Here is a 16,034-nt window from a genome sequence, read left to right as displayed (position 1 = left end):
GAGGTGAAAAAGCATAGCGCTATCTGCTTTGTCTAATGTTAGACCAGTGTTAATCAAATAATGTACATTTGATTAATATTGGTGTTGCTATCCTTGTCTATCATTCGACAAAGCAGATAGCGCTATCCTCTTAAACCTACTAAACGTTGCCTGATCGTTTTTCAAAATTTAGAAATATAATGAATTGATAAAATATTTAATTCAATTTATTTACCATTTTATAAATAATACAAATATTTTTCTCTTCTCTACAGTGCATCCTTAAGCTATGAATAAAAAACAATATAAACAGGAATAATGTGATAAAATTTGAGAACAAAATTCTTTGAAAACTTTTGATTATTTTAATGGCAATTAGTCGGTAAATAAATTAATATTTAATCTCAATTATTATGAAAATTGATTACTAAATAATTGAAAAATTAATATTTCATCAGATATATTATATTGAAGGCAGTGGGAAGTTAGAGAATCGGCAACGCTGTTCTTCTATCTTTCTCCACTGCCATTATAACGTGAATCACACTATAAATCTTCCTTAGACCCGGTTGCACAAAAGCCTGTTAATTTTAATCATGATTAAATTCCACAGTACCAATAAGAGAAGGTTTTTTTGAGAAGAAGGCTTCTCTGATTGGTTCTCGTGGCATTCAATCGGGATTAAAAGTTAACAGAGTTTCGTGCAACCGGGTTTTAGTATGGTAGAACGCAACATCCTCAATTCAATTCTCTTATAGAGAGATCCTTGAATATAAATTTAAATGTAATTAATAGATTACTTTCAAATCCAATAATAAAGAGATCCTTAAATGTAAATTTAAAAACTACAAATTCAATGTAATTAATAGATTAATATTTATTTTCAGTTGGACTCATTGTTGGTTGTGGGTGAACACTCAGGCAGACTGGATCACATAGTTTCCAATCTAAACGTGCATTTCACCACTGATGAGCTACTAAGTAACAAAAACGTTCAAATGTACCATTTGGCCGGCGATTCCCTCACTTGGTTACTGAAACCTGGCCATCATAAGATTCGGATACCACAACGATTGAGAGACTGCAATGCTTGGTGCAGCTTGTTACCTGTTGGAACGTCATGCAATGTTACGTCCACTGGCTTAAAGTATAATATGGGTGAGTCAAATATTATTCTGAATATGAAATTTACATTGAATCACATTTGTTATACAGATAATATAATTATATTTACAATATTGAAATAACTTAATCTAGGCCTATACAATTTTTTATTTATTATAAGCTGAATGTGAGTAGGGACAGGCAATAGTCTAATCCCTGTTAAAAAGAAGAAGAAGAATAGAGAGAAAAGAAGAAGTAGCCTAATCCCTGTTTGAGAGAAGAAGAAGAAGAATAGAGAGAAAAGAAGAAAATTATAGAATTATTCTAATGTATCGTGAGATTTCAATCTTTGATCGATTTATTGATTACAGGGGATCAGAAGTTGGCTGGAAAATCAACTTACGCGATCTCTGGTGGCAAAAGTTCTCAATTGAAAGTTCACATATTCTCCATGGAAGCGCTAGTGCTCAAGCCTATGACAAATAATTGTTAATACATATTAATTCAAATTGAGATCTTTTGTATTTAAATATTTGAATACTTTTCTCGTTTTCAACATTTTTCAATTTTCTTGACTGGATTTTTCCACATGCAGCATCAGATTCATTTTTTATATTATAATAATTGAAAACGATTTTAATGCAGTACTCTGACATTGCAAACTTTTAATTTGCAGACTTGATGATTTGAATAAAATTTAAAATGTATTTTAATTAATTGAAATTTGAACTTCATTTAATTTTAATGTTTTTATTGTTTGTTTATTGCCTCGTCTTTTGTTTGGCTGTTTGTCCATTGTTCATAGACTTTACTATTTAATTGTCATTCATTGACGTCCTATTGTTTATCGAATACAACAACTATAACTACTATTTATTCATTGAAATTGATTGTTAATTGATTATTATTTTTATATTTCATTAACTTCTAATATTTTTGGTGAAAATTGTCATGTCTCTGTCACTTTAACAGTCATTAATTTGATTGATTCATGAACAATATTTATATTTATGACGTTTCATTTAATCATGTTATATTGTTTGTAACTATAATTAATGTTTGTAATATTGTTTGTATATTCAATCTCTATGTCATAATGATTGTGACTCTTGTATAGGGCTTAGCACCGAATGCGAATAAATATATATATTTTTTAATACTTATTTGAATAGGTAAGACGATACAAATAGGTGAAAAAACACTTACTTGAAAAATTACATTATTATCCAAAATTTTCGATGACTGCGTCTTGACTGAGCTGGTGTTTTTTTTTAAACTACAAACTGACAACTATTACAACTACAACAACCGTTGAAGAAGGTGACGCAGTCATCGAAAATTTCGGATAATAAATGTAAGTTTTTAAGTTCATAAGTGTTTTTTCGTCTATTGGTATCGTCTTATCTTTTCAAATGAGTATTATAAGACTGTAAAATGTTTCCTGTTGTGTGCTATATATATTTTTTGCATTTAGTGATATTGAGTCCAAAGAAAATTCATATTCACTGTTTTCTTTCAGACCAGTTCCAGCAAAATTCAAGATTTACAATCAAATAATTATTTTTATTTGTTATTAATAAATTGTGGTTCTATTTCCAGAGAATTCTCGTTTGGAACTCGGTGGCCTTGTCAGCTCTTCCAATACCTACGACTCTGATAAGGAATCAGTTGAATTATTAGTCGATAAAAAAATAATCTGGTCCATGGGATTAGGATTCAAAGATGACTTATTCAGATCTTCGAATTTCCGCCGAAAGTCCTGCCAAACAGCGAAGTACTAATTGTTCTAAAATATTCAATTATTGTTTCAACTAATTTGTACAGAAAAAATTATTTGTAGTCTGGGAGCGTAAATTTTGTAGTTGGGTCTTTGTTTTCGTATTTTCATTACAATGTATTTTTCTTCATTTTTATTTGTTATTTTCATGTATTTATTGGTTAGTATAATCAAGTTATCCTTTGAATATTGGGTTTTTAGATTTGTATATTATGAAATGAAGACAGATTTTGACTGTGGCTAGTTACACACACATCAATTTTTGGATGTACGATTTTTGTCGTCCTTTTAAATTCTATTAGATTGAACATAACTTGACAAACAGATGATGTGTTCATGTGTTTGCCAAGTTTCGTTCAATCTTCTTAGCCAGTTACACTCAAATCTTTTTTTGGACGTTCGATTTTTCGCCGTCTTTATGATTTCCACCAGTTTGAACGGTTCTTGACACACATCATCTGTTTAATCCAATAGAATTTATAAGGACGGCAAAAAATCGAACGTTCAATAATCGATGTGTGTGTAACTGGCTTAACTTATTTGTATTTCTATTTTCATCATTATATTTTTGACAAATATCGACATCAATACTGTTGAGTTTTTCTGTGAAAATGTACTTTTTATACATTTATTCAAATTGAAATGAAAATGAAATGAAAAATCTTTATTAGGCGGAGTTAGGACTTTCAAGCTCTCTCTACCACTCAACCTCGAAATTGATTATTGAGGCAGAATATTTTTGAGTTCTTTTAACATCTATCAATATTTATTTGAGTGCTCTGGTACTATCGGAATCAATGGGAAAATATACAATATTGGTATATATTTTATTCATGCTTTTACCTCTACAAGTTGTATCAAAATTGTTTTAATTATCTGATGACTTTTCTCCTGGATTTGTATAGAAAGATTTAATGTTGAATTCTGTCAATACAAATTTTTTCCTTGATTATTAATCAAAAACTTAAATTCATGTACTTTGATTCGATTACATACGAGGCTTATAGTGTAGAATATTTTATAATTATAATAATCAGTTGCCATTGTTATCAGTGAGAAATATCTGTGATATTTTAAAAATTGAAGGTTAAATTTCATTTATTGTATTGTTTGATAATAATAAATTATCTAGTTCAAAGCTGGAATCATCAGAGTAAAAATTAGGACAAATTTGTTGACTTAATATTAAAAGCTCCTTTAATAGTGTATTGTACAGTAAGCCATTGTAATACATTTCATGAGAAAATTGAGTACAAAATTATTGATGTTGTAACATCCACATGATTAAAAAAAGTATCTAAATTTTTTGGAGAGCAATAATGTCGAAATTGTTGTTGTCTTAACTTCAACAGATTAGATCAGATTAGAGATCTTTATTTATGTATGTTACTATATATACTGGCTTATAAACTAATTTACATTAAATGACAGAATTGCTAATTTTACAAAGTATGGACAATCAACATTTTTATAGTTTTTGCTTTTTAAATGTGATTTTGTGTTTGAAAATAGTTTCCTTGATTTTAATATTTATAAAATAGAAACTCAGGAAGTAAAAGTGCAAATTTTTAGTGAGAAAACATGAAGAACCCAAGACATAATCTATAAACTTGAGTGTTGATAGGAAATGACACTGGGTAATACGGCAAGGCAGAACAACATAATATATTTTTCCCGTTAACCACGACAGAGAGGGAGAGAGAGAAATAATGTCCTTACATAAGGTAGTTGGGCAAGGAAAGTAAAAAAGACTCCAGAACTTTTAAATCTATACCAGCATCATTTACAGAATTCAAAAAGGAAGTAAAAAATTTGTGTATACATGACCAAATAAAATAAATTACAATGAGGCTGATGAAGCTCCTCTTCAGGAGTGAAATGCATTCCTCAATACTCCAACAAAAGTAAGTGTTTTTTTTCAAATATTTACAAGTAACACAGTGTCAGAACTACAACAGAGTTAAATAAATTGCTATTGCAAACATCAGTAGTATTGACAATTCTTTAAAAATTTATTTAATTTTGATCAAAAAGACGTATTCTAGATCTTCTCATCTACATATTATATTTTTATTCGAAGTCATGAATATTGAGGACTTTGACATTGGTAATATAGGACATTCTATAATATTATGAAATTAGGACTTCTGGATTATCAAATATGATTATTGACTGAAGTTGAAAGTCAATTTTGAAAGTATATATTTCATTAGTTATTTATTGGAGCTGGTTGTGTTGTAGTGATATCTACTTAACATGCTATTGTTTCTCTATGGTTTTATGTTGTAGTTAGAATAGTGATTTTGTAATACCATAATATGGATGTAGAAGTAATAAATGCTTTCAAGTAGGTAGCCTAATCATGAAAAATTGTTTTGGTGTCAAATGTTGAAAAAATATTTTTAAAGTGAAATAGTTATTTGTGTACCTTGTGTGCAAAGTGTACACTAGTACAGTACCTAGTGTGCAAACAAATTTTGAGGGAGCAGAAATAAGTATCATGACCTTTGCATTTAAATTAACAAATCCAAAAATCTAATTATTATTAAAAATAAAGCTTTCAATTGCTGTTTTCGATTAAAAACTTCAAAAACTTTCCGGGTGGGGTATGGGGAGTCAAACGGGGATGGGTTCCCTGGATGATCACCCCAATCGCCCCCCCCACCACCAGGTCAGAGTCCTGGATCCGCGCCTGGTGAGAATTACCTATCATATTAATTGAACTCGTTATAATATTAGGAAAAAAATGCTCATTAGCCTTTACAAGATTGCAATAACAAGGCAGAAAGAAAGCAATATGAATTTTAACTATATTTTGCAAAATAAAATGTATAGTGTTTTTTTTTCAATTCTTAGTATATTTAAAATTACATGACTATCACTCAGTAGAGGATTAGTAAATAGGTACTCCATTTTGTCACTGTATTTTGCCAGGAATTAGTTTAATACAGTGGTCCAGTTTCATAAATCAAAAATTAATTTAAAAAATATGTTTTACACAAACTGTTGTAGTAATAATTAAGTTAACATTGTCTGGGATTTTTATACAATGTATTGGAAATTAGAGTAGACATCTTATTTATTAATGTTTTATTTTGTTGTTGTTTTCTTTTTATTTATTTTTAATTTTTAGTTATCTTTTTTATGTTCCTTTGTTATTCAATAAAATGTTATATTTTTATATGTTGTGTCCTTTATGTACCTAGAAATGTTGGTTGTTAGCTATTAGTAGCATATTATTAGCTATAAGTCACATGAAATGTATACCTAGTTTTGTTATATGCAAATCTTTTCACAACTTTAATGACTCGAAATCATGACGTCAAGAGCTCTTGACAAGTTCAAAGATTGAGAGCAATGAATTGAATAATGCTATTTCAAATCTTGAATTCCAAGTTGTAGGATAATTATGAAGAATCCTAAAATAATAATTTTGTTCATGAAGTCCCAGTTCTTGACTGAATAGTATGAATTTGAGAGTTCTTTAATTTATTGCTCTCTAGGACAGAATTTTCAAATTATTGAACTCAGATGGAAAGAAATTGATTCAAGAAGTGGAATTCATCTTTCAGTAGACCGAATTAAACAATTCAGATTATAGTCTGTGTAAAATAAGTTGAGACTTGGCCCTCCATCCGAAGAAATAATTATAGGGTTGCCAAATCGTGTAAAATTGTAACTTTCTCAAATTTCTAATTCAACGTCAGAATTGGTTGTAGAATATCATCCCCGATATCAATTATTTCTGAGAAACTTTCTCGCTTTCACCACCCACTTATCTTCTGAAACTAAAATGTCGAAAATTTCACGTTTTCTGATCGAAATGTATCGACATTGATGTACATAATCATTGATTGAAAAATAACTATAAGTCGGATAAAAATGATCCAGACACCAATAGAGGGGACACATTCTCCCCGTTAATTTGATATAAAATTATTACACATTACGACGCCCCATGATTCTGAGAGAAGTGATATTCAAAAGAAAAACAAATCTTCGCGATGTTTCCAATTTTATCATAGAAGTTAGATTTCCTTTTAATCCTTTCAGCCCTGAAACTTTTTTAGCACTACTAGGATATCGGGGATGATATTCTGCAACCAATTCTGACGTTGAATTGGGAATTTGAGAAAGTTGCAATTTTACACGAATTGGCAACCTTGTAATTTCTTCGGATGGAGGGCCAAGTCTCAACTTATTCTACACAGACTATAATCAAACTATGATGTGAACGAAATAGAGTGAGTAGTAACTTAAAGGCTCTGTCCAAAAATATTTTTTCCTACAGTTACATTGAAAAGTGGCCATTGCTGCACTGATTACAGAACGCAAAGAATCACTTTTCCGCTCTAGTGCGGGAAAAATTTTTCTGCACTCCAGATTTGCAACATGGCAACGCAAAATACTTAGTAGGTTATATGGAGCAACAGTGCAGCAAAATCCAAATGAAGTTGGTAACAGTGACTGCTGTGGCTGCTATAGTGAGCAGAGGTGCAACGAAGCACAACGCGCTAATTATTACATTATATATTATAACCAAGGACAACAGTGGATGACAGCGACAGCCACCACATTCAGCACACAGCCGCCTCTTCATTCAAACACTACTACATTATTCAGGCAATTTTACTCATAATTACCCACTTTTCATATTCAATGGTAACTGTAGGAAAAACTTAATGTGAAATACGTGCGCAAAGTTCCTCTGCTGCACTCAACAAACCATTCCGCCCTCGCCTACGGCTCGGGCGTAAACGTTTCTTTCGGTGCAGCAAACTGTCACTTTGCGCACTAGTTGCACAAATAACTATTCTTGTGCCACAGTGTTTCTTTGATCCTGTTGAGTCCGTCACACTTTATAATTGTTAAGCAACCTGCAAATATGGACAATACATTTCCACTTTAGTGAGGCCCACGTTATAATACGTTTCAAAAGAGTGGTATAACTTGTATTAATATTCTAATTTCCAATAGAATTTCAATTTTATTTTAATTTTCTTACTTCTTTGTATACTTGAATATTTATAATGAATCATATTGTAGTTATTGTGTTATGGAAGCAATTTTTGAGAGAAATCCTGTTTGCTTCCATGTATTCATAAATAAATAGATAGTGACAGTATTTAATTGAATTAGTGGTGCTATCCTTGCTTATCATTCGACAAAGCAGATAGCACTATCTTTTTCTAGCTCCGCAACGTTGCCAGATCGTCTTTCAACAATGTAGAAATATAATTGATTAACAAAATATTCAAACTCAATGACAAGTTACTATTATAATCATTGAAAAAATATTTTCTTGACAAATATATCAATAAATTTAGTGGCAAGAATTAATATTAAATCATATGTATCGGTATCAATTATACTCTATAGAAGGCAGTGGCAATCGAGAACGCTGTTCTTCTATCTTCCTCTACTGCCATTATAACGTGGACTTCACTATATTTATCTCTTGCAGGAACGTGGAATTGGAAATGTACGAAACTCAAATAAACATTTCCAATTCTATGTGCCCGCAGCAGCTATTGTGAGATCCACGTTTTAATTTGCAGTGGAGGAAGATAGGAGAACAACGTTGCCGATCTTCTGATTTGTAGACGGATCCTTCTATAGACGGTAGCTGATACAGGTTTATTAATGTAATATATTAACAGTTCACTCTCGTTTAAAATAATCAATTATATTATATATTAAGCAAGGAATTATATTTTCCAATAATTTCATAATTAAGATGAAATATTTTGTTAACTAATTATTCATTCTATATTGTTAAGAGACGATTTGGCAACAGAGCAAAGCGAGAAAGAGATAGCGCTATCCGCTTTGTTGAATGATGGACAAGGATAGCAATACCATTGCTAATCAAACACTGCGTGGACCTTACTGTAGTAATTGAACCTACCTATTTTTCCCGTGTAAAACGATCTTTAAACTCGATCACAGATCTAACCTGTCACAGATCTGTTTAGTTAGTCTATGTAATGTGGTAAAATCAACTTGAATAAAGTTTGTTCAGTTAGTCTTAAGGTGCGTACAGATATACGCCCCGCGAACATGAGCAATTCACTTTTAATCAGCTGACTAAATCTGTATTTTTACAGAAACGGTAAGATACAGATATAAAAAACTTGGCATCAGCTGATTAAAAGTGAATTGCTCATGTTCGCGGTGCGTATATCTGTACGCACCTTAAGACTCGATGAACGATAGTTATTGAGTCTTGTCAAAGGCCACAAAATTAATTCTGGTACAATCTGAAGAACTCTACTGACACCAGACCTGAGTCAGGCAGGTAAACCAATATTTATTTCTGTATTGATAAGTATCATTAAGACAACATTCTACTAAAACTTTACATTCATGCATGTTCTTCGATTGTTTCATGATATTTTTCAGAATGAAAAAGTGTTATTTTGAAGCGACTAGATTGTTGGATTGAATCTGCCATGAAATGTTACCTGCATTAATCAGAGTTTGAATGGAATTTATCTCCACAGCTCCAGATAAGGTAATCATCAATCAATTTCTATTCAGGTCTTGGGGACTTTTGGGGTTTTTTCGATTCCCCATGTTTTTTATTTATTATATTATAACTACCGTTACTTATGTTTTCTCTTGATCTTAATCAAGGCAGGAAGTCATTAGACTTTAAAAGTAGGACATAAAGAAAGTCATAAGACTTTTTATGAATCCAATTTTTTGTTTATATGGTTTGAATGTTATTCTCAAATATTTTTATACGTGAGAAGAGTATTTCATCACTTCACAAATAAGCTTCTCACTTGTCAGAGTAATGATATAAGATGATGACATTATAACCAACCATGGATGCTCAGATGTTGGGCTTTGAACTTAGGATCAATCAATCAATCAATCAAAAATCTTCTCTATTCCACAAATATGGTAAGTACAAATATACAATGGTGAATAAAATAAAATATAAAATACATATAATGAAGTACATATGAATAAGGTTTTAATATTGTACATTATGGAATGAGCCATACCGTATGGTAAGGATAAATAAAATAGTGATCAATAAGAAGAACTTTGGAAGGCTTTATTTAAAAATTTCACGTCTTTGACAATTTCAAGTCCAGATGAATTTCCAGCCTTGATATGATTCAATTGAACCTTTCTTCATTTCTCTATAGTGAGGTCCACATTATAATGACAGTATTTGATCAATTTTGGTTTTGCTATCCTTGTCTATCATTCAACAAAGCCGGTGGTACTATCCTTTTCTAGGTCCACAACGATGCAAATTATTTTTTTGACAGTGTAAAAATATAATTACTCAATGCAGAGAATCGGCATCGCTATTATTTTATCTTTATCCACTGCCATTATAACGTGGACCTCACTATAGACTCTAGCTAGATAGAAGTGCGTTGTGCACATTATTTTCATGGCCGTTTTTGTCAGTAAACTGCTATTAAAGTACCGTATATAGCAGTATTAAGCTTACTTCTCCAAGGACAGAATATATTAATTCATTTATACAGTTTACTGACTGTTAAAAATTACTCTTACTGACTGACAAAAATTACTCTTAGAACGTGAAACAAACAGAAGACACCAACATATTTTCCTATACCCAAGTTTAACTGTTCGAATCCGAGTGGATAATATCCAATTAAAGATGAGATTCAATTTGGAATTTCAGTCAAATAAACTCTACTGAAATCTCCACTTTACAAAAATGAATAACCAGTTTTTCCAATATCCGGATTCATCCTTTGCTGTACACAGATTTTCTCTTCAATCTGTGGGCCCTGCTGATTCATCTATCTACATTCGATGTAGGCTACGATTTACACAGCATTTTTTCAAAGTTATTGATTTCAGTTTGAGTCATTAGTTAGCCATTCACGTAGTACGTTTTCGCAGAAAATCTGTGACGTGTTCTGCTTTATAACGACCATTCCTTCCTATTCGACTCCAAAAGTGTTCCATTGATTTAACCCGACTTGTGAAGAATTTTGAAATCATGAATACATCTCATTTCCAGCTCTGAGAGTATGTTGAAAAGGTTGACGACCGGGAATCCCCCGGTTTGTCAAAACCACACAACCCCATCAACTTTTCGATAATCAGCATATATTGACTCCTTCAGGCTGTCACCATGAGTGAGAAAATGAACAGTGTTGATTTGTTTGCTAGGCTGAGTGACGGAGGTTCACAGCTATTAGTGTTTGAAGGTTTTAAGTATTAAAAAATATATTTTCATCTATCACCCACATTGTCTTTGTCATTAAAACAAAATTCAGAAATGAAAAGTCAAAACATTAGAATGAATGATTGAGACGATGTGTTTGCTAGAACCAATTTGACAGAGATTATTCATTCATTCAGGATGACTTAATGAATGATTGTTCGTACAATCATGGTTCTAGCCCAATCTTTCAATATCAATTATAATGGAATTATAGGATAGAAATATGTATCCCATTAATTTGGCTTATATGTTGTCATAATACATTAGTGTTTAGCTTAGAGCTTCCTTAAGATACTGTAGTGAATTTGAATTTCGCTCCTTCAGTCGGGGAACGTAATGTCGGCTGCTAATGAGAGCGAAATGGCATGACGTCACGGACGTTCACTTTGTTACGTTCAATCTGTAAGTGTCCAAACACATTCTGACCGCTGGGCGCAAGTTGCAGATTCACGGTAGGGTAGGTGGAAGAAGTGAGAAAACGCAAACAAAATTCAACAGGCGTTCGTTCAGTTTCAAATGATCGATAAGGCTCCCTCTTTCAATGGACGAAAGAGGCTTAAAAACAGATAGCGCTTGATTGGAATGCAGCACAAAGCGTAATCTACGAAACGAAGATGTTGAAAGAGAAGGGGGCGAAGAAAGTGGGACGAGAAGGGTAGCAAAGGGAAGAAGATTAGGCGAAATTCATGAACGAACCGGGTAGCATGGTGGTTGCGTGATATGGTGCACTTTGATAATGCTCATGCGTTGATTACAGCGCATGCGCTGTGCGATAATGCGCTTTGACCGCGTCTTTGTTTCATATCGTTTTCAACTTCCGTGGAAGTTGTGTCTTCGAGAGGGTGTCTCAACAAGCGTACGCTTTCGGGAAACTTCTACAATATCGGTAGGAGATTTTCTTGATTTCCACATTTTCCTATTATTCTTCTACTGATTGATACTGTCTTAGTTTTAGAGAATGTTGATGCAATATTATTGAATTTTTCATGAGGGAAGAAAGTTATATAAAGCATAAGATGTTATAATCTGTTAAGATGCCAAAATATGGAAAGTTTTGAGAGAATTATTTTTCCATTTTTCACATTCTCTTACTATTTTCTACTGATGTGAACTGTTTTAAAGAATTTTGATGTTATATTTTTGTATGTTCCTGTAATGGAGGAAGTTGTGGGAGATAATTATTTATTGAGAAGGCTGAAATATGGAAAGTTTTTTTGGGAGATTGGTTTTGAATTTCACATTTTCCCATTATTTTCCTGTCAATTGAAACTGTTTTACAGAATGCTGCTGTGATATTGTACCTGAATGTTCGTGTAAAGGAAGTATTTTGTGTGAGATATTTTGTTGAAGAGTCAAAATATGGAAAGTTTTTGTAGAAGAAATATCTTGACTTTCACGTATCCTCTTAATTTTTCTCTAATTGATAAGATAAGATAATATTTTTATTCAATAATAATCACAATTGGAAGTGTTTTAGAGATTGTCATGAACCTAAGGTATTGTGTTTTTGAATTAAAATATGGAAAGTTTTCATAGGAGATTTTGACATAAGCCTCTTTTTTCTGATTTAAACTATTTTAGAGAATAGGCCTACTGATGTCTTATTTTTGAAATGATGCTCCTGTATAAGGAAAGATTGTTGTGTGGAACACTTAGTTGAGAAAAGTCTATTATCAAAAAGTAAAAGTGAAGAAAGCTTTGATTGAAGAAATTTTCTTTTTTCACTCCAACTCATCCTCTTAATTTCATACTGATTGATATTGTTTTCAAGAATTCTGAAATGATATGGTCCTTTTTTTTGTTGAGGAAAACAGTTGTGTTTCGTAATACTTCGTTGGAAAAGTGAAAATATGGATAGTTTTCAAACGAGAATATTCCAAACTCTCATTCTTCCTTTCTATTTTTCTACTAGTGAAAACTTTTTTAGGGGTTTCGTTGCTCTTACTTATTGGGGAGAGAAGTTGTGTCAGATACCTTGTTGAGAAGAAGAAATATGGAAACTTTTAAGACCGAATAGGACAAAGTTTTCTGTTTCCGTTGAAAATATCTTCTTCCAATTCATTTCCTGAATCTCTCACATAAATTAAACTCAATCCATTGTACATCCATTGTATATTCTATTGAATATTGATGTTGAATGCTGCAGTCAAGGTGAAAATCTTTGTGAGATGAGATTGGAAAGCAAGGGACCTAGAACTCTCAATAGCACTTTTAGTAGTATCTTTCCATGGCTTCTCAGATATTCTATGGTGCAAACTATATTATATGCTATATTAAACTTTTTCCGGTTTCTAATGATCTGTCGCTCTGTATTGTTAGTTGAATGAATATTGAATGTGGAATATTGAATCTGAGATAATGATTCATGAAGGTTTTATTCAAGTTCTCCTGGGATTGATTGGGTTTCGAAGATTTCTGAAATGATATGTTCATTTTTTGTTGGGGAGAAAAGTGGAGTTTCATTATACTTTATAGAGTACTAAATACGTTTCCTAAATATTTTATTCGATTATACTTTATAGAGTACTAAATACGTTTACTAAATAATTTACTAAATAATTTGCGCAGCTACCATGAATACTTGAATGATTTATGTTTTGCGAGAGTAATACAGTGACAAGTCCACATTTGAAATATATGATACAACAATAAAAATATTTCCCGTGTTAACTGGTGCTAACTTTTATTTGAAACTTCATGGATTATTCACAACTAAAGTCAAGCGAAAGGTCTCTGAAGTATCATGCAAAATGCTGATTCTGAGAACAAGCAACACAAATCACATTGCGTGACTCAAATTTATTTTTCTACTTCGACTGACTACAATCTGCTATTCCCTGCTTCTTCTCGGAAAATAATATTGTTGCTTAGATTGAATGACAAAGGTTCAAATATCCTTGAGTTAAGTGTTTTCAAAACTCTTATTTGTAATCATGAATAATATTTCCCCAAATAGTTCACGTTAGCCTATCCCTTAAGGAAGATTTTGTCTACCATCATGCCTACTTATAAGAAGTAAGTAGTTAGCCATGAGTCTTACAACGAATGAAATTTCAAACTCTTCTACTTCTATAGAATGATAGTATTCTTTGTTGGAATGAGAGTATAATTTAGATTATCGATTTTAAATTCAGCGAATTACGCCAGACCCTCACAAACACAGGCTTAAGCCTACATGTGAGTCTCTCACAACGTAAGGGTATTCTATAAATGTAATGTAACTGTACTGTATGATTTGTAAATTGTGAGAATAAATTGATTTGATTTGAGTATCTGTCTGTGGGTTGACTTATCCAGGGGTGATAGTTGTCATATTTTTGTTATCTTATATATTTAATAAAATTCCATCCCATAATTATTAATATTCTCATAGGCCATACTTGAATTAAACTATATAGCGTTACGTAATACCACAATGTACTATGTATAGAGCCTAAAATTCAGTTTATAGTAGCTGTATATAACAAAGAGCGTATTTTCTAACTTGACTCTCAATTGACCAATTGATAAAAAGTGTGACTATTGTATTTTAAAAAAATCTGGTGTGGTGCACTCACTCACACAACTTTCCTTGCCGTTATGAAAATTGATCATATGACGCTAGTGATCCCGCGCATCTCAAGTCTACTATTCAAAGATTTGAGCCAGCTGGTGACAGGGCAATAACGCTGGAGACACACGAGGTCTGCTATCTCTTCATAGTGAATCATTAAATTTAATAGAATCAACAGTTGCCAACAGTTTGCAATTGGATAATCACATTTTCTCGAATTTCGAGCTTATTTTTAATTTTACGTGGAAATGTTACTGAACATTAATTGTAGAGATTCGCATGCTCAATCTTTTCCACTTGAATTTTTTTTTAAATTGTATCTGAAGCCTTATAATAGAGAATCTAAAATCAAACTTTGCATAGATGGGGCGGAGCTCCTGATATTCTTACAGATAAGGGACTTGTGGCAGTTGATAGAGCTTATCGATGACTATTTTAGGTATAACTTTAATCGGAGCCGGTTTCGAGAAAATCGTGAAAGACCCTGTTTTTGACAACATTTTCGCCATTTTAGCCGCCATATTGAATCGCATTTGATCGAAATTGTTCGTGTCGGATCCTTATATTGTAAGGACCTCACGTTCCAAATTTCAAGTCATTCCGTTAATTGGGAGATGAGATATCGTGTACACAGACGCACATACACTCATACACACACATACACACACACACACTCACACACATACAGACCAATACCCAAAAACCACTTTTTTGGACTCAGAGGACCTTGAAACGTATAGAAATTTAGAAATTTGGGTACCTTAATTTTTTTCGGAAAGCAATACTTTCCTTACCTATGGTAATAGGACAAGGAAAGTAAAAATTGTCTTGATGCAATAAACATCATCTATTCTATTCTATTCGAAATTCAAATTTCAAATTTATTCCACACCCATAAATACATATACATAAATCAAATGAAGTTCAGCATGACAGTACAATCAAACTGAAAAGGGGAAGATTAGGCTACTAACAGTAATTGTTACTCTTGCATTTTATATTAATTTTCCCACCAATGAAACTAAGTGAAAAACAGTGTGATCCTCAAAATCATGATCAGAGCAGTATTATAATTCAACTCAATTCTCAAAACCCTATTCAACATAATATAGTTAAAATAATATATATAGTTATACAGTTAAATAATAATTTGACATTATATGTCAAAGAATACTAAAACATAGATCACTATTAACCCTCAATTTTATTTGATGACACACATGTAATGAAAGTGTACTATAGTGAGGTCCACGTTATAATGGCAGTGTTTGATTGACAATGATATTGATATATCCTTGTCTATCATTCAACAAAGCGGATAGCGCTATCTCTTTCTCGCTTTGCACTGATCCCAGATCGTATTTTAACTATGTAGAATTAATATTTAAGTAACAAAA

At 32.0% G+C, this 16,034-nt stretch overlaps 2 protein-coding genes across 4 annotated transcripts in view; both read left to right on the top strand.

Moving 5' to 3' along the window:
- Positions 1-5,246, top strand: part of LOC111050338 (thiamin pyrophosphokinase 1) — a 31,628-nt gene extending 26,382 nt beyond the window's left edge. For all 3 annotated transcript variants that reach the window (XM_039434689.1, XM_039434690.1, XM_039434691.1), the window contains 2 exons: positions 867-1,137; positions 2,683-5,246. In XM_039434689.1, the coding sequence (XP_039290623.1) occupies positions 867-1,137; positions 2,683-2,864 (453 nt within the window). In that variant the 3' untranslated portion in view covers positions 2,865-5,246. The remainder of the gene's footprint in view (positions 1-866; positions 1,138-2,682) is intronic.
- A 6,591-nt stretch (positions 5,247-11,837) lies between these two features.
- Positions 11,838-16,034, top strand: part of LOC111057668 — a gene marked incomplete in the record, with an annotated part of 246,580 nt that continues 242,383 nt past the window's right edge. Inside the window, 1 exon segment of the mRNA XM_039434687.1 lies at positions 11,838-11,970. Coding sequence (XP_039290621.1) covers positions 11,860-11,970 — 111 coding nt within the window.

This window comes from Nilaparvata lugens, chromosome 8 (genome assembly GCF_014356525.2).
Source record: "Nilaparvata lugens isolate BPH chromosome 8, ASM1435652v1, whole genome shotgun sequence".
Classification (NCBI taxonomy): domain Eukaryota; kingdom Metazoa; phylum Arthropoda; class Insecta; order Hemiptera; family Delphacidae; genus Nilaparvata; species Nilaparvata lugens.
Note: the sequence above shows the minus strand (reverse complement) of the source record. Positions and strands in the feature narration are given on the sequence as shown.